Here is a 17,999-nt window from a genome sequence, read left to right on the forward strand (position 1 = left end):
CATATGAAACAAAAAGAAAATGGTAAAGAGCTATGAATTGCCAATGGCCAGACGGAATGATTTAGGTAAATTTTGGGGAGAGGAGAGCTTCCGGTATGATGCTGTCTGGGGTTCCCATACTGGAAAGGCCATCAGGTCCTTTGGGCTGGGCCATGTTGAAGGTTAATGAATCTGAGTGCATTCAAAGACAACACAAGCAGATGGTTGCAAAAACACAGACATTTGAACTTTAATAAATTATAAAATTTAAAGGATCAACTCTGTATATACATGTTATTCTACTGAGAATGGGTATTGGTGGCAGTTACCTGTAAGCCATGGGTACTGTAATCTCTTGTCCTGCAGGACAAAGATTCTGCCCAAACGGGCAAAGGCTGTGCGTCAAATGTGAGTAAATAATAAATGTATGACATGATTCAGTCCCTGGACCCCCTGCTAGCCTTATTGGGGGAGCACCATTTATACTGTATGTGCAAACTGTCTGAAACAGTGACTCCAAGGTCAGATCCTGGAAGCCTAGAGCTTGTCTAGGAGGAAGAGTGGAGTGGACACTCAGATCATTGACCCAAAAAAGAGCACCAATGAGAAGCGAAGCACCCTGACAGGCTGAGGTAACTCCCTCAGCGCTGGTGCCAGCAGGATCCACATAATGCCAAAGCACTTGTGAGATAACACAAGGGGCCTGACGGGGTCTAAGGTTCTCAGCTAGAGAGTGGATCCACTCTTCAGGCCCCCTGCCCACCCAAGTACTCTTTCACTGTTTAGCACCAGGATCCTCCTGGATTTCTGGGGCTGAGACCTGGGATCTTTAGGACTTGGTGGAAATTCTAAGACTTAGTCACGAAAGAACTGGGATGTGAGTTCCTAGAGGGTTCCCCCCCAGCCTGCTGTGAGGGGTGGAGAATGGTTATATACATCAGCCTTCCTGGTCCTCAGCACTGGCCCATCTCCTCCCAGTTTCTAGCACTCTCCCATACTACCCTACTGACAATGAAGCCTAGATTTGAAGCCAGAGCTCATCAGAGCTTCACTTTCTTTTTAGACTTATTGTAATGCTTACTTATTCAGTCTTGTCCATCATGAGGAGGCCTTGTGCTCACCAAGAAGAGTAAAGGCCTCTTAGAGACTGGGTCTCTAAGCCTCACTTCAATAGGACCTTTCTCAATGCCCAGTGCTTTGGGATGCCATTTGTGAAATGGAACTGCAACCATGTGGCTTTCCCATCTATGGAAACTCCTATCTCATGGTATGTCCTGTGGATAATACAACTAGATTAGCATAAAGCAATACAACTAGATTAGACTCTTTATAGGGTCATTCAATTAGCTCATTTAAGCTATTATGTCCTCCCACAATGGACAAATATCCCAGATGAGGTGGGAGTGAAGGGCCTAAAATTTATCCCTCTTCTTTTCTATTTTACAAATACCTCCTTTTTTGGCAACCAAAATAAATGGTACTGAGATGGGGAACTTACTTTTGGAGATGTTTTGAATTGAGGACTATAAATATTGCTTTTAAAACAGAAAAATGCAATAGAAAATGCTTCCCAATGTATCAATAGTATTCTTTTTTAAAAAAGAAATCCTTCCTTTTACCCTAAATAGTAATTTTCCTGGTTCTTAAACACTATTAGGCTTCTAATATGTCAGCAAGATTCCTAGATTTCCTATCCCATTGATATGACTCTCTTACAAACAAATATACTTTCCCTCATTTAAAACGACATGGTCTCTACTTTCTCTGATCTCAGAAAATGGGCTGGCTATCATCTTGGCACCCCTGGATGTGAGCAGCACTGTTCACACTGGGCAACACATGCAAAGCAAAAGGTCTCAATTCAGGGAGAGAGGCTAGGGAAAGAGCCTACCAGTGTGTTCCCTAATGGGAAAGTCCAGCGTTGATCCAGCTGCCCATTTTGTTTATAGCATCCCCTAAGCTTACACATTGTTCCTCAGAATAGACCCTCAATGGTCATCTGGGTGCACTTGGCCTCAGGTAGTCACTTAACCTCTCTCCCTGAGACCTCTGGTAGAAAGAGTGCTAGAAATGGAGTGGGGTATCTGGGTTTGAATCCTGACTCTGCTGATGTCTTGTCATGTGACTTTGGACAAACCACTTCCCGCTTTTGGGTCTCACTTTCCCAATGAGTAAAATGGAAAGAATAAGAATTGTACTACCTACTTCTCAAAGAGAGAGTGAGGATGAAATGAGAATATAAAGAGCAATGTAAATGGATGATTACCGCCTCATTAGTAAAGTAGGCTTCATACTATGACCTGCCAGAAGGCAAGGGCCAGGTCCAATCTTGTGAGGTCTCTGGAAAATTTGAGTTTCTTTGTTTTCCCTTTGATAGACAGCACAGGAAGAGGTATATGACCAGAGACACCTCTTTCTGCTGTGCAGCACTGCCCAAGTACCAGGGCCAAAGAATCTTTGATTTCTTTTTGCCCAAAGCAGGAAGATGGGCAGTTAGAAGTAGTCACTAGACACAGCTTAGACTGAAGGAAATTTATGTGGCTTCAACTGGTGGTATTCCTGCATGAAGAGGAGGAGCAGACCCAGTGATTCTTTCTGAAACCCCAGGCTCTGCCCCTCATTTTCTTAGAACTGGCTGTTAGAATGTATAGAGCTGAGTTCATTTGAAGATACTCATTGTCCAGTAAGAAAACAATTCTGTAGGTTTTGGGAGGGAATTAAACTTCATTTAAAAAATAATTTCAATGCAATAAAAATTGGAGCTTTCAAAGAATCCTTCCATCCCTAAGGACCATGGCGACTGGGAGCTACATGAGCAGCATTGAAAAAACGACTTTACAGAAGTAAGTCCTATTAGGACAAACTAAAGACAATGGAAAAGAGCCTTGCTTCCAATGATCCCAAATTGGGTTATCCAGAATTTGTAGCAGGACAGAATGAATTCAATGGTCCACTGTTAACTCTTCATCACACAATGAAGGGCAAGAATAAATATGGCCTCTCTCCAGGAGGGTGCACATTCTATGACGATTTTTCTTTCGGGTTAAACAATAAACTCTTTTAGCATTAATGTCAAGAAATTCTTCCACTTTTTCTTTTCACTCTAAATATTTCAACCTCTTCTCCCCAGAGCTTTGCCACCCACTTATCCAGTTAAGGAAATAAGTGCCTCAGTTAATCTGTAAGTGTTGGGGCAAACTTGAGGTCTTCCCTTCCAGGGGTCTGACTCCCAGAGTTACCATGATACAGAATGTTGAGAGTAAGATGGGGGCAGCTGTCAGAGTGCCTTGGGCTATGCACCCATTAGGGTACCTGAAGGTGGGGGAAAGGACCAAAGGAAACTGACCTGTCATCAGGGGCCACCTTGGGCAAGAATGGATCACATAATCAGGATAAATGACCCAGTCTCCCCTGAGCAAAAAGGTGGGTGTGAGAAGGATGCCCTTGATTGAAAGGGCAATTCCTGACTCCCATCACTGATGAAAGACAAAGGTCTTGGCACCTTTTTTTTTTGTTGATAAAGCACCATTGATTTGTAAACTGGATGTATCTAGTCATACTCCCCAACAAGAGATTTAGAAAAAGACAAAATGAGAGAATTACCAAACTTACTCTTCCTTCCCCCTTTTCATAAAAGCTGGAATGCATAACTTTGGGGGAGGCTGGGGCAAATAGTTATTCTATGGATATTTATGGACCACTAAAGTCAGTGGAGGGGACCTGCATGGGTTTTTATTTAGGAGTGGAGACCAGAATTGGGGTGGTTCTCATACTATCCTCTCAGTGTCTTTTCAACCGTCTCCTTGAACACCCTAACAAAGGAAGCTGGGATACATTGGTCTCCAGCAAAATCACATCTTGCAGGACTCTCAGTCTTGGCTAGCAAAATACATCTCCATTTGCCTTTGTCTTAGTGTTCCAGAGGGTGAATCCCAAATAGCAGAAGAGAGTGTAGTGTATAGGGGATAAAGTATTGAAATGGCAGTGAGAAAACCAGCATGTTAGTCCTGGCTTTGCCACTAGCTAGCTGAGTGACCTCCGGCAAGTCCCTTTCACTATGGCCCTGTCTCCTTATGTGTAAAGTCATGTGGTCAAAAGACCTCTAAGCTCTTGACCTCTACTCTAACATTCTATGACATCCTATTTGAACACTTCTGTACACTTTCTCTCCCCTGCCTATCCCAAAGACCCCCAGACTACTGCTGTTTAGTATGGGTATCCATTGGAACTTTCACCAAGATTTATTTTTTTCTACTTGGACTTCTGCCTTGGCCTCAGCAGTTCACAAAGGGAACCACTACCTGGTCCTTTGGAGCTTGCTGAAGAGATCTTACCCTGGAATAGCATGTAAAGGGTTTTTATACTTCTCCTTCCTCTGCTGGCTCTGCTGGAGCTGGATGAGAAGTTGTCACCACTGTAGGGAGGCTGGTAAGGGAACTGCCATGGGGAAGGGACAATTTTTTTTCTCCATCAACCTATGAACTCAGGTGTGCTTGTGTGTGTATGTGTGTGTGTGTGTGTGTGTGTGTGTGTGTGTGTATTTTAAAAAAATTGCCACTTGCTGATTAGAGACAGTATTGGTTTGGAGTTGGTGAACCTAGTTTTCAATCTTGTCTTTGCTACTTCCAAGTTATGTGGCCTTGCATAAGTCACTCATCTTCTCTGATCTTCAGTTTTATCATCTATAAATTGTAAGGGATGGAACAGATAATCTCTAGGACCCCTTCCATCTCTACATACAGGGACCCAGTGATCCATCATTGCCTCTCAAATGTGTCTACACCTCTCCCGAGGTGAAACCCAAATGGAAAGAAAATTTGGTGAGGCATTTCAGGAGTTGACTAATCCTGAGATCAAGAACTAAGGGAATGCTCTTGAGCCTAGGGGCAGCTCTGCTCTCTCTGTAGTGGAATTTTTTATGGCCTGAGATTCTTTCCAAGAATTCCTCTAACCCAGCTCTATTTTCTCTTGGTTTTCTATCCATTCTGTTAAAGACTGGTGAATGTCACATTTAAACAGCAGCCTCCCAAGGGTATCCCCAGGCTCTGTGTACTTTGCTAGACCCATAAGAATGTCAGATAACCAATTGGGAGGTTTCTCTGACTCTGCATTCCCCACGATCATGGAAACCAACCTGGCATTGCACCTCTGCCACCATCTCTCTCTTTTTCAGTCTTTTAGAATTGGGCACTTTTGCCATAGCACCACTCCCCCTCATTTCTAGGATGGGCATTATTACTATGCTGCCAGTTACATCTCTCCAAGAGGAAAAAATATGCTACCGACGGCATCTTTCTGATTTATTAGAACCTCCCGAGCATCTCTCTCTTCCATTTCTCAGCAATGAGCTCTTGGATCCTCTGATTCTTGGTCCTTTCGTATGGGGTCCTTCGATGGGGGATGAGGTTGGGCTCCTGGACTTCGTCATCTGGGCCTTGAACTTTATAGGGCGCGTCCACAGCATTGATGTCTGGATGTTCCTCCTCCGTGATGTTGGAATCCGGGGCACTAGTGGGAGTCACTGGGGGGTGTGCCAGAGACGGATGTACCTCTGGAGGGGCTGGAAGTGTTGGGAGCAGCTCCTCAATGTCATTATTTCTTCCAGGGGTTGGCTCGGTCCCATTATCCTCTGTGATGTTATTGTAGAGATTACAGGACTTGCAACACAGTTGGTTATAGCCTGGGATGGAGCAGTATCGAGACAGGACTTCCAAACGGCAGAACATTGACTTGTCCCCTTGACAGTGTCCTTCTGAAAGAGAAAAGCAGGACAGATGACCAGACCAGGAAAATGACATGTGTGGATTGCTGACTAAATATCTAGGCCTCAGGCCATACCTTATATTGTTAACAGAATGGCAGAGTGATAGTTGAAATGCACTTAGCTATACAGTGCCTGAGGAGGTATCCCTAGAATATTGAATGTTAGCAATTTGAGAGTCCTTAAACAGGGGTTCTTAATTTGGGGTCTGTAAACCTGTTTTCTGAAAAATATTTTGATAACTATATTTCAATGTAACTAATTTCCTTTGTAATCCTATGCCTTTTTTTTTTGAGGCACTTGGGGTTAAGTGACTTGCCCAAGGTCACACAGCTAGTAAGTGTCTGAGGCCAAATTCAAACTCAGGTCCTCCTGACTCCAGGGACAGCACCCTATCCACAGTACCATCTAGCTACCCCAATCCTATGCTTTTTTGAATGCATTTAAAAAAATGATCGTGAGAAGGGATCCTTAGGCTTCCCCAGGCTGGCAAAAGAGTCCATGACACAAAAGAGGTTTAGAACTCTTGCCCTAAAATGACCATCCTTATGGCCTTCCTCAATGGCTGGATATGAGAGGTGAGTGAGAAACAGCCCTAGTCTCAGAGTCTGAAGACCTGAGTCTGAATCTCAGATCTCATACTTTTTAGGTGTTTAATCCAGAGCAAGTCACTTTCCTCACCTGCCAAATGGGGATGGTAATACCAAGGTTATTGTGAGTAGACTGCTGTGTAAAATTTGAAGTACTATAGAAAACTGAAGTGGTGGTTTATTTTCTGAAAAGGTTGTCTTGGCTGCCCCAGACTTGCAGCAATGGAGTATGATGCCTGATAACCTGGCAGGGACTCTTCCACCCAAGGTCTACCTGTGATGTGGCAAAAATAGGCAGTGAATGGAGCACTGTGCACTTGAGAAGATTCAGAATACTTATTCATGCTCAGCCATGTTGACTCAACCCTGCACTTTGGTTTTCTTTCTCCACGGGGTTCTGTTTGGTACCCATTGTGTTTCCCCTCATTTGTGTACCTCAGAACTAGTTTCTCTACTAAGAAAAGTCATTCCTGTCTTGAGAAGTCAATGCAGCATAAGAATAGGGTAAGTAGTCCCGGTGTTTTAAGATCTGGCTTTTGAACTTGGTAGGACTAGGTTTCTAGATGTGACCTTGGATCATTTCCCACTTCCTAGGCTCAGTTTACTTGCTGGAAAATGGCTCCTGGCAAAACAACTGTCCCCTCCCCTGCCTTATTTTAGGCTCCTTTGGGGGCTAGCATAAGACAACATTGCCAGTGGTTGGGTAGATGAGTAGGGCAATCTCTATCTAGAGGAAATTCCATCTATTGGAGGATGTTCATTGAGCATCTGAGAGAATAGACAGGGCTTCATGTTCAACAAGTCCTTCAGGCATATCATGCTTGGAGCTATGAGAGTCACTGTCATTGTCCTTAGGGTTACTATTCTTCAATACTCACTAACCAAAAGAACAAGTGGCTTAGAAATCCCAGGCTGCAAATTGCTTCTGAAGTCAGGTCTTTATTATGTAAGCAGCTGACTCAAAATAGCAATTCACTCCTGAGTCATTTATACTTGTTCTGGGAATGAATCATATTCAACAGGCAAGAGACTTACCAGCGAGGTCACAGCCCAACCTCTGATTCAATGTGGATCTATCCTCTACTTGGAGATCCCCATTGATGGTTGAACTCATCGCCATGTAAGTAGCCTCTTTGGCTTTCGTGGTGCTGTAGTCTATTCCATGTAGCCTTTACTAGCTGGTCCCAATTCTTTTCCTGGAGCACCTCAGAAAAGGGCCCTCTGATTCTTCATACTCTTTAAAGATTTAGGTTGACCCTCATGTCCCTATTCCTGGTGTTGGATCTCCTCTAACTTTCTTAAATTGTTTCTAATTTAATTCAACAACACTTAAGCTCCTACCATATATAAGGCTCAAGAGTTACAAATATGAATTCAGATATGAATATAACCCCTGATCTCAATATAACATGTTTTCAATTCTTGGCTCTTCTATTTTGGACATCTTCTTCCAGACACTTTCCAACCTGTTAACACTCTTCCTAGGCTGGTAGCCAGAACTAGCCATGCTATCCCAACTTTGGTCTTACAACTACAGAACAGACAGTACTATCACCTTCTCTAATCTACACACTGTCCATCTTTTAACACAGCCTTCCTGACATCTTTTGCTCCCTTGGTTTCTTTGCCTTTAGGAAGGCAGCACACAGTAGTAGATAGAGTGCTAGACCAGGAAGACCCAGGTTCAAATCCCATCTTAGGCACTTATTAGCTATGTGACCATGGGAAAGTCACTCAATCTTCTGTGCCTCATTTTCCTCATCTGCAAAATGAGGGGATAGGACACTTTTCCAAGCATAAAATTATGATCGTATAGCATCATTATATCCTGTTCCTCCTGCCACTCTTCCTGCTCATCCTGGGTCTCATTCACTATGTCTCTTTTTCCTCCCACATCCTAAGTGTGCCCTTTGTCCTCAGGCTCTCTTTCTCTTTTGCCATCTCAGTGACCCTCATAGCTCCAGTTTCCAGCTCTACATAAATTACTCCTAAATCTATATGGGATCATAGTGGAAGGACCTAAGAAATCATCTACTTTGACCCTCTCATTTTGCAGTGAAAGAAATGAGGGTTCTCCAAAGGGTTCTCTACCTGACTTATTTGTGTAAGGTCACCCTGGAAGTGGCAGAGCCAGGACCAAGACCAAAAACAAAGACACCTCTGATGACTCCAAACTAGTGTTCTTTGCACTGTACTTACCATGATCCTCTTTGTCTAGTACCAACCTCTCCCTTGGGCTCTAGTCTCATCTCTTCAATGGCCTATTAGACGTCACCACTCACCTATTCTGATAGCACCTCACCTTCATATTCCTCTCAAGCTGCGTTCACTTTTAGAGTCTCATTTTGCATGGAACTTTGATTCTCCTTTCCTTGGATACTTTGAAATCTGGTTTTGGTCTAGGGTGCAATCTGATTATATCCAGTGTCCCCCTCCTTAGCTATCCCCATGCTCCAGATCAACCAGATTATGGGTGCTTACTTAGTATCAGTGAATCGTAGATTTGGAGCTGAAAGGGACTGTAGAGGCTATCAAATCCAACCCTCTTATTTTACAGATAAGGAAACAAAGGCCAAAAGAGGTTAAGTGACTTGCCCAGGGTCATGCAGTTATCCTGGTCTGCATCTGAGGTGACTGGTTTTCCTGACTACAAGTTCAACGTCCTATCTACTACATCATGATGCTTTTTTTTTAACTTTCTCATAGAATGAGTCTTCTCACACTGAGTTGGACTCATCCAAAGCTTATGTAAGATACAGCAATTTTAGCCCATGATTGAAAGCTGACCACCATATTTGAAGAGAATAATCTTCCTATAGAAAACTGATGATTGACTGTTTGCCTCAAGACTCAGACATAAGGGGACCCTGAAGTTACTTATACAATACCAATAGAAAGAATACTCAATTTAAAGTCAGGAAACCTGAGCTATAGTTTTTATTCTTTTACCAACTAGACTTTGACCTTGGGCAAGTCACTTCCTATCTCTGATCCTCAGTTTCCTCTTCTGAATAAAAAGAGGTGGTTTGGATGAACTGACCTCTCTCTGTGGTCCCACCAAACTCTAACATCCCGTGAATTAATCTCCCATCATCACCCAACACTTTCTTGGAAGGACTCAAGCTTGAGTCTTATAAGTTGCCATTTCCTATACTATACTCCTTACCCAGAATACAAGGCTCACACTCATATGGGTCAGGACGAGAATCTACCCTTGCCACTGTACCACTCTTTGTAGGGGTGACAGGCCACCCAGACCGTGGCTTCTTGCCAGTTCCATCCATTCTGGAGGGTCATGACTCTTCCCCTAAATGTTCACCCTTTTGCATCACTAGCCAAGCCAGGGTGTATTCCTAAACCCAGGAGATACACTGACAACCCCAAGAAATTCAGAAAAATATTGGCCTATTCAAAAGCAAAGACTTAAGTTTGACACATCAGCCAATAGAAGGATAGAGAGCCAGAGAGAAGCACAGACTAGCAAAAGAGCATTTCAGTGGAAAAGGTACCAGGGCTTTGGAGGGGACAGGTCACTCTCCTGACTCTGATAGGTAGGAAAGCAAACATTCCTCCAAACCTGTTTTCTTTCTCACCTGCAAACTCCCCATGAATGGTAGGTTTTGTTTGTCATTTCAGGTGTATTTACACTTGTTCTGCTTTTTTACTGCCCTGTGTTTCCTGAAGCGTCTCTCAGCTGCTACATTTTATTGAGAACACAAAATTGGAAATTCAGCCTCAGTAGGGATAGGCCAGTGACAACTCAGACTTTTTTGAAGTTTGGGTTACATAAGACCAGTGTGGACACAGCCAACCATATAGGTCATATTGGGAGTAGGAAGAGAATATAAGGGTGCTTCCCAGGGCCCAGAGTTATACCCTCAATCTCCATCTCTGTCATGGGTTACTGAATGTGAAGATTATTTGATAAAATGCAAAATGTCACTCTTCAATTATCTCCACACCTGTGCTATCTCCACGTAATGACTCTGAAAAATTGTCCCTTGTAAAACTCAAAATGGCTCTTGGAGGCTCTTCTCAACTCAGGTATCCATTCTGCCAAGCTCTTATTTTAACTGGCAGAACATATATGACTCTACGTCTTCAAATCATGAGTTGGGGAAGGGACTATATTTTTATAGTTTCAATAGGACAGTGCATGTAAAGTGCTTTGCAAATCTTAATATACTATAGAAATGCTATAATAATAATAATAAGAGTAATAATAGCAATTATTATTATTACAGGCTAAATTGGCCTTACACAAAAGACCTGGGAAGCAAACTGAAACAGCACATCTTTAATAGTCTGTTTAATACATACAAAACACTAATAAAATATCCCTGATAAACCAAAGTGCATATTGACGTGGTGCATGATGCCCAGATACCTTATTGCACCACTCTAGACAGCCACCCATATCTCAAAACGTCACTAAACAGTTAGTTGTCTATTGAAAGTTTGAAAGTTAACAGTCGTGAACATAGTTATACAGTTTAACACCGATTATTTTACATAACAGTATTCAGTGCCAGCTATGTGTCTTTGCTTTGCGGTCATGTTGATGAAATATTAACAGCTTTTGGGGAAAAAAAAAACAACAACAACAACACATTTGTCTAGACCGCTAGCATTCAAAGATGGAACTGCATGGTGGGTAATGACACATCTGAAGCGCTACATTGCCGCAGAGCTAGAGATTTGAGTCTGTCACCTGGCAGACTTAGTCTGTCCCACTTAGGGGCATGGGATGGCCCCAAACTTAGAGCCTATGGATGACTTGGTAGACAGAGAGATGTAGCTGGAGTATGTGCATTTCAAAACTAAGATGTCTTTTGAAATGCTCTCTAAAGAACTAACTCCTCTTCCTTGGCACAGAAATGTCACGGGAAGTAACGAGGCCATTAGAGTTTGGAGGAAACAGAAGAAAAAAGGACTCTCTCTCCTTTGGGAACTGTGCAAATTCCCCTAAGAACGTTCCTGACTTCTTGTCTATGCCAGTTTAAGTCAGCTCCTGGCAGACAAGCTTGTGATATACCAGGGTGATGTTTGCTTTTGAAGCCAGACTTATTGATCAGTGCTACTACCTTTCACCTTTAAGGCATTTTTCTAAATGTTTCTCCTAAGCAAAACAGCCATAACAATTGAGGTAATTCTGTAGTGTTTTCCGCAGTCCCATTGGCCATTTGACATATCTACATGAAATAGTCTCTAACTGTCTGTTTCTTGGTCAGTCTCTCACTCACACAGGCATGCTGCTCAGCGTCAAAACATGTGCAGGTTAGCAAAAGACCTGGGAGGTTGATGAATGAAAACCCAGAATACAGGGTCTCTCTGGACACTACACCCACCTTTTAGAACAGACCTCTTCTAGGGCAGGGGAGGGCACGGCTATGGTGGCAAGAGTTCTGCCACATGCAGAAAAGCCCAGACTTTGTGGTGAGACACACAACCCTTTATGAAAATGAGCCCAGGGGCCCCAGGGAACACAGAGCAAAACAGAGCAGCAGCAGCAGCAGCAGCAGCAACAGCAGCAGCAATAGCAGCAGCAGCAGCAGCAGCAGCAGTGAGTGGAGTTTTTAAACATTCCCACAGGATGGAAACATGAGGAGCCTGCATTGTTTTGAGCATTGCACAGGAACAAACACAAAATGAAAGGCAGAGAAAAAGAACAGAGCCGGGTGCCCTGTGGGGAGCACAACTTGTGAGGGAGGTGGGGTAGGGATGGGAAGGAAGTCTCTCATTCATCTGTCTACCCTGTTGGAAGAAAAGCAGGCTGAGGGGAGGAAATGTTGGACAGAGGAAGAGGAAGCGAAAGAAACTTGGCACTCCAAGGTCTGTCGTCATGGGGATGTGATCATGTTCATGACCGGTCTCGGTCTTGGCCCCAAACTGCACATCTTGGACCAGGGAGTTGCTTTTCACCTATGCCCGAGAGCCCCAGGCTGATGGCTCTTGGCACTATCCCGGAGGCCTGGGCCTCACAGCAGAAATTCTCCTTCCCACGTCCACAGGCCGGGGACATCATCCGCCTCCAGGGCAACACGGGCTCTGAATCAGAGAGAGGCCAGGCATTGAGGAGGCCCCTGGGAAGAAAGAAAGATTCAGCCCCAGAGAGGACTCAGGGAGAGTCAGGGGAACTTTCCATAGAGAGAGAGGAAAAGAGCCAAAGGCAAGATCCGCAGTGGCCCGGGCATGCAGGAAAGGCCGAAGGCAGAGTTATAAACGGGTCTTTTACTTGACGAGATTTTCTGGATTGGATAGTCAGGGACTGGACGAGACAGCCACTGGATGAGGTAACTCTTCTTGGAAGGATCAGAGATGTTTCCTAAGAGAAAGAGAACAGAGATGTTTGAGCCAACAAGTGGTGGCCTGGGGATCTCAGCCCAGACTTTAGACAGAGAGGTGACTTTGAAACTTAGAGGGAGGAGGTTGAGGTGTTAGGGCCCAGGGACAGGAGGGGCGAGGGGGTCAGTCCAACAGAGAAAGGGTGAGGGTCAGTCATTATCCTAGTTAGGTTCTACCTGGAAAAGTTTACCAGGATTTAGGCTAGAGGACTGTCATCATGAACCTTTGAAACTTCCCCAAACTCGGTGCCTTATCATTATAAGACTGAATGATGGAAACCCTCCTGGGTCAAATTCATAAGCGATTGTCATCAAGACCCCATAAAATAATCACTGAGGAAGGTTTGGACTAGGTTGGACATAGAGAAACATTCTTGACTCCCCAGACGGGCAGGTCTCTGGCTTAGAGGTGTTCAGCCCTAGGTAACACTCTCCTGGGCTGGACATCCCCATAGGAGTGGTTGGCTCCTGGGTCCAGGGCTTTCAAACTTTCTGAGATCGATTGGGACACTCCCATGGGGATTGTTTTAACAGCTCAGCATGGATCTGAGCTCTTCCTCCCTGACTTTTTTTTTTTTTTGCCCAAGAGACAACATCCCAGGTATCATGATGGGGTCAGGGCAAAGGCACCTGAGATGAAGGCAAGGTGCAATCACATGTGGCACTCGCTGCTTAGAAGAAGCCGAATTTCACTACAGACCTTTTTCATGGGATGCTTAAAACTTATTTAGAGACATATAGGTGCATAGGGTCATAGATTTAGACCTGGAAATGACCTTACAAGCCATCATTTCCTCAGTTCATAGATGAGGAACCTGAGGCTGGGAGAGGTTAAATGTTTGCTCAGGGTCACACAGTAAGCATCTGAGACAGGATTTGAACTTGTGTCTTCCTGACTTCAAATCCAGTGAGCTAAACCCTCATCTGTGCTTCCTCTCTAGGCGATCCCCTTTGATCCTAAATGCCAACCTGGCCACCCTTGGAGAAGACTTACGGGGGCACATGGAGAGCCTGCACGTCCTTGCCGTCTCAGGTCGCTCCTCCCGACAGGAGCCAATGGTACCATCTTGGGTCCGGCACAGGACCTGCCGCTCCTGAGTGCCATTGCCGCAGCTCACTGAACACTGGAAGAAAGGCGATTCGTTGGTGCTTCCCACACGTGAGGCTGTCTAGAAACCTGCTTTGTATATATCCTGTGTGCATCTAGTTATTTACATGTTCTGTCTTCACTCCCTTACTGCCCACCCGCATCTCTGTCTTAAAATGTAGTAGGGACTGTTTTTGCTTTTTTGGCATATCCATAACTTAGTCCAATGCCTGGCATATAGTAGGTACTTAATATATACTTGTGACTGACTGGCAGCTTGTAGATCAGTCCTTACATGGTACCCAAGTACTGGCACTGGAAGAGAAAAACCAGCTTCCCCTCTGGACATGAAGCTTTGGGAGACCACCTACCATCCACACACCTTTTCCAGAAATACTAGCAGGGCTACTAAATCTTGAAATAGAGCTCTGGAAAATCAGGCATTGATAAAACCCATTGGGAATAAAATAGAGCTACTTGACTATATCTTAAATCCAAATCACTCTGGCTCTCCCTGATTGGCCAACAATAGATCCCAGCCCAAGCTCACTTGGTCACTGTTTGGGTTTTGATGTCTCAGAGTGAGTGTAAATATCAATTGTTTCTATTCTGGCCAGAAACCCTGAGGGTCTTCCCCTCCTGGATTTATATATTTATTATTTTTTTGAGTAGGCAAACCAGGCCATCTTTTGCCTCATTTCTTCCCTAGCCTTCAATCCCTGAATCACTGAATGGGTGTTGCCTCAGAAAAGCTGAGACCTGGGAAAGACCTTCGCTTAAAAAGGTCAAAATCTCTCACTGCATCTGGGGCTATTGCTAGTTGTCCTGACCTATGTCTTGCCACTGGACTTGAATGACTCTGGAGGAGAGAGTGAGGCTGATGATTGCACAGCTCTGCCTCACTTAAATCCAATTCACTTGCAAGTCAAGACATCACCCTCCTGATACCATTGGTCCTCTTCAAGAAGGAAAGAAGAACAACAATAACAGTAAGGCTACTAAATCCACACTCATATTGTACTCTGTGGCTTACAAAGTGCTTTACACAAGTGATCAGAGGTGGTCCCAGATAGCTCATTCTTGCTCCCATTTTAAGCCAAGATGCACAAATTTTACAAAGCCCAGGTACCCAGATATCCATACAATCACTGAGTCTCCCTAGGCAGTCACAGCCACAGATTCTCAGAGATGGAGCAGGCCTTGCAGATAAGCTGCTCCTACACCACCTTGTTTGACAGAGGAGGAAACTGAGGTACAATTACTGATAGCTGTAGATCTCAGGTCTTCCAAATCCCATTCCTGGCCTCTTTCCACTGAACTGCATGTCTGCTTACGGAAAAGGGATCGAGTCTGTTCTTATTCTTGTAGTTCTCCAGGGTTCCCTTGCCTGGCTTCCCATTCCTAAACACACGTAGAGAGGTGGTTCCAGTGGTACTCAATCACAGAGGCATGAGGATATAGGCAAGTGAGCAGAACCCAGGCCTGTCAGGGTTCAAATTTCCTCTCTGACAGGAGGGAGGGCCAATTAGAATCAGTCAGGAACAAGCAGAGGCCTCAAAGCGGAATAATAGGACGTTCCCAAGAGGACTATTTTGAGCCTGGATCTATGCTCAACCTCCATGAATCTCATCTGTACGACTGACTTTTGCATGAGATCTGCCTCCCTTGACAGATCCCGTGGTCTGTAGAGTACTCTCCATTGGTTAAGACAGACAAAGCAGTGCTGGAGGAGGAGCCTGGCTCTAGCTCATACCTAAACAAGAATCATTTCTACATCATACCTGACGAGCGGTCATCCACCCTTTGTCTGCAGACCTCCTGTGAGATGGAAGCCATTCGTTACCTCCCAAGGCAGCCCTTTCCAGTTTGGGATAGTTCTAACTGGATGGAAGTTTTCCCTTACATAAAGCCTCAATTTGCCTCTCCATATCCCACTGTCTCTATGTCTGCCTTCTGGGGCGTATGGAACACACCCAGTCTCTCTTCCATATATTCCTTTAGAAGATAGCTCTCATTCATCCCCTTCCCTTCCTTCTTTTAGGTCTTGTTTCTTATCTGGGGCCTATTTATTCCATCAGAATCCCCATGTTCAAATTAGAATCTTCTCTGGTCTCCAACTGGATAATTTCTGCTCTGTGTCCAATAGAATCTGCTCTCTTGTCCCCAGAGAGGCCCTTATCCTTAGCCTCACTTCTCTGCCTCTCATCCCATGAGGGATGCTATCTCCTCTCCTCGAGCTCTCCAGACCTTCCCTCCCACCCCTAATTTCTTCTCAACTTAGCATTCCTAACAGAGACCCACTTATGGTTCCAATTGCCCCTCTTGGGGCCAGAGCACACCACTGAATTTTCATTCACACCACAGTGAAGGTACTGGTCTATCCCCTGAGTGTCTGTACTGCACTGCTTTAGCCTCCAGGGTTATCTTTGTGTCTATCAAGATCTGGTAACTGCAACATCCCCATCTGCTTTAGTGTCTGAATTGAGTGACTACCTGTAAGGCCTTTTTCACCTTGGTGTGTGTGGGTTCAGATAGGCTTCTGGCTCTGATAGTGTATACTGTGATTTTTCCACTGATAAACCATTGAAGTGTAGCAATGACTTCTGGAGACTGGGCCTTTTTCTCTAAGATGGATGAGGAAGGTGAAGCTTACCTGGGACCAGGGCCCGATTCTCCACTGTCCAGGGCAGAGGTCTCGGTTACAAGCCCGCCTGCCCTCTGGTCGGGCCTCGTTGCAGTGTTTGGTGTGGACAGAGCGATTGGTGTTGTCATGCAGGGGTTGGACGCAGCGTACTGAGCGGATCTGGTAACCCGTTTTTCCACAGCTTTTGCTGCATGGCTCCCATTCTCCGGTGACCCACCTAATAGGGCCAGAAACAAAAAAGATAAACCCTCTAGTACTATCAGGCCTGGGGCTTCTTGGAGCCTACCTCACCTTGCCATCCCTCTCCTGATTCCCAGCTTTGTCGGATAGGATAAGGTTCTGGGGGTGATACAGGAAGAGAAGAGGGAAGGAAGAAAGGGCTGGATCCAAACCAGGCAACGGCTCACGTGACACTCCTGTGAGGTCAGAGGGGAGCCACTGGGGGATCAAAAGTATTTGACACAGATTTGGATTAGGCATCTTTGGTGGGTGAGAAAGAATAGATCATGGTTGGGGAACAACTGAGCATACAGTTTGGCTCAGTGTGCATTTACTCAGTAGGACTCAGAGCCTGTCTAGGAATCAGAGGGTATGAGAAGGGAACTTATCAAGAACAACCAATATGAACAGGAAGGAAGTGGGAACAAATTGTTTTGCCTGGGTCCAGGGTCATTAATGCCCTATGCACTCCTGCCTCCCACCCCAAGGTCTTGAAAGCCCTCAGTTATTACCCCAAACCCTCCCTAGTGTCCTATATGGCCAGGCCTCCCTGCCCCCAACCTGATATCCTATATATCCCTGATACTTTGTCCCCAACCCAATACTGCATGAACCCCATTCTTGTGCTTTAACCTTCATCCCTCTAGATTCCTATTTTCTTCCCTGATACCACGTATGCACCTTGGTTTCTACCCCAATCCCTACTTGGTCCACTACTGCTCCCTTGCCTCTCTCCGAGACACTGCATATCCCTAGTCCTTGCCTCAACGTCCTGAATGATCCTACTTTCCATAGCCTCACCTCTCTGACCTGATGCCCTGTATATCCCTTCATGGCTCCCATTCTTTTTTAGGCCCTGGATGTCAAAAGCAGTGGTGGGGAGTCAGAACAAGAAAGTCAAGTCCCACTGGGAGAAATCCACTGATACAGACAAGGATAAAAGTTGAGGGGTGCTTCATATACCCAGGGTAAGTCCTATGACCCAATCTACCTCTATGTAATTGGGTTTTTTTCCATTCTTTACTTGGAGGTGAGGGAAATGCTATGAAAACATCCACACTCTAGTACCAGGGGAGGCAAAAGGCTAGATTTTTCAAGCCCAGGCCTGATTTCACATGTATAGTGATGAGATAGAATTATCACCAGTGGACTATTTATAGCACAGATACTATTGAGCATGCATTAGTGTAGAAATATTGTGTTTTGGTAGAGGTCATTCAAAGGGAGACAGCATAGTATAGTATAAAGAACACCACATCAGGTGTCAGAGAACATTCAGTTTGCCTAGAACTTAGATCTGAACCTGAGTTCTAAGGCCACTTCTATGTTCTCAGGTCATTTCCAGGGCTGACAGTTTATGGTTTATGTTCTGAGG

At 44.8% G+C, this 17,999-nt stretch overlaps 1 protein-coding gene across 1 annotated transcript in view; it reads right to left on the reverse strand.

The window, feature by feature from the left end:
• Positions 1-212: 212 nt before the first annotated feature.
• The window catches only part of ADAMTS2 (ADAM metallopeptidase with thrombospondin type 1 motif 2), a 451,457-nt gene continuing 433,670 nt past the window's right edge, over positions 213-17,999 (reverse strand). The window contains exons 19-22 of the mRNA XM_027841791.1: positions 16,415-16,622; positions 13,669-13,798; positions 12,566-12,655; positions 213-5,731 (exon numbers count right to left, since the gene is read on the reverse strand). Coding sequence (XP_027697592.1) covers positions 5,283-5,731; positions 12,566-12,655; positions 13,669-13,798; positions 16,415-16,622 — 877 coding nt within the window. The 3' untranslated portion in view covers positions 213-5,282. The remainder of the gene's footprint in view (positions 5,732-12,565; positions 12,656-13,668; positions 13,799-16,414; positions 16,623-17,999) is intronic.

The sequence above is a fragment of the Vombatus ursinus genome, unplaced genomic scaffold (assembly GCF_900497805.2).
Source record: "Vombatus ursinus unplaced genomic scaffold, bare-nosed wombat genome assembly UNPS02014863.1, whole genome shotgun sequence".
Taxonomy (NCBI): Eukaryota; Metazoa; Chordata; class Mammalia; order Diprotodontia; family Vombatidae; genus Vombatus; species Vombatus ursinus.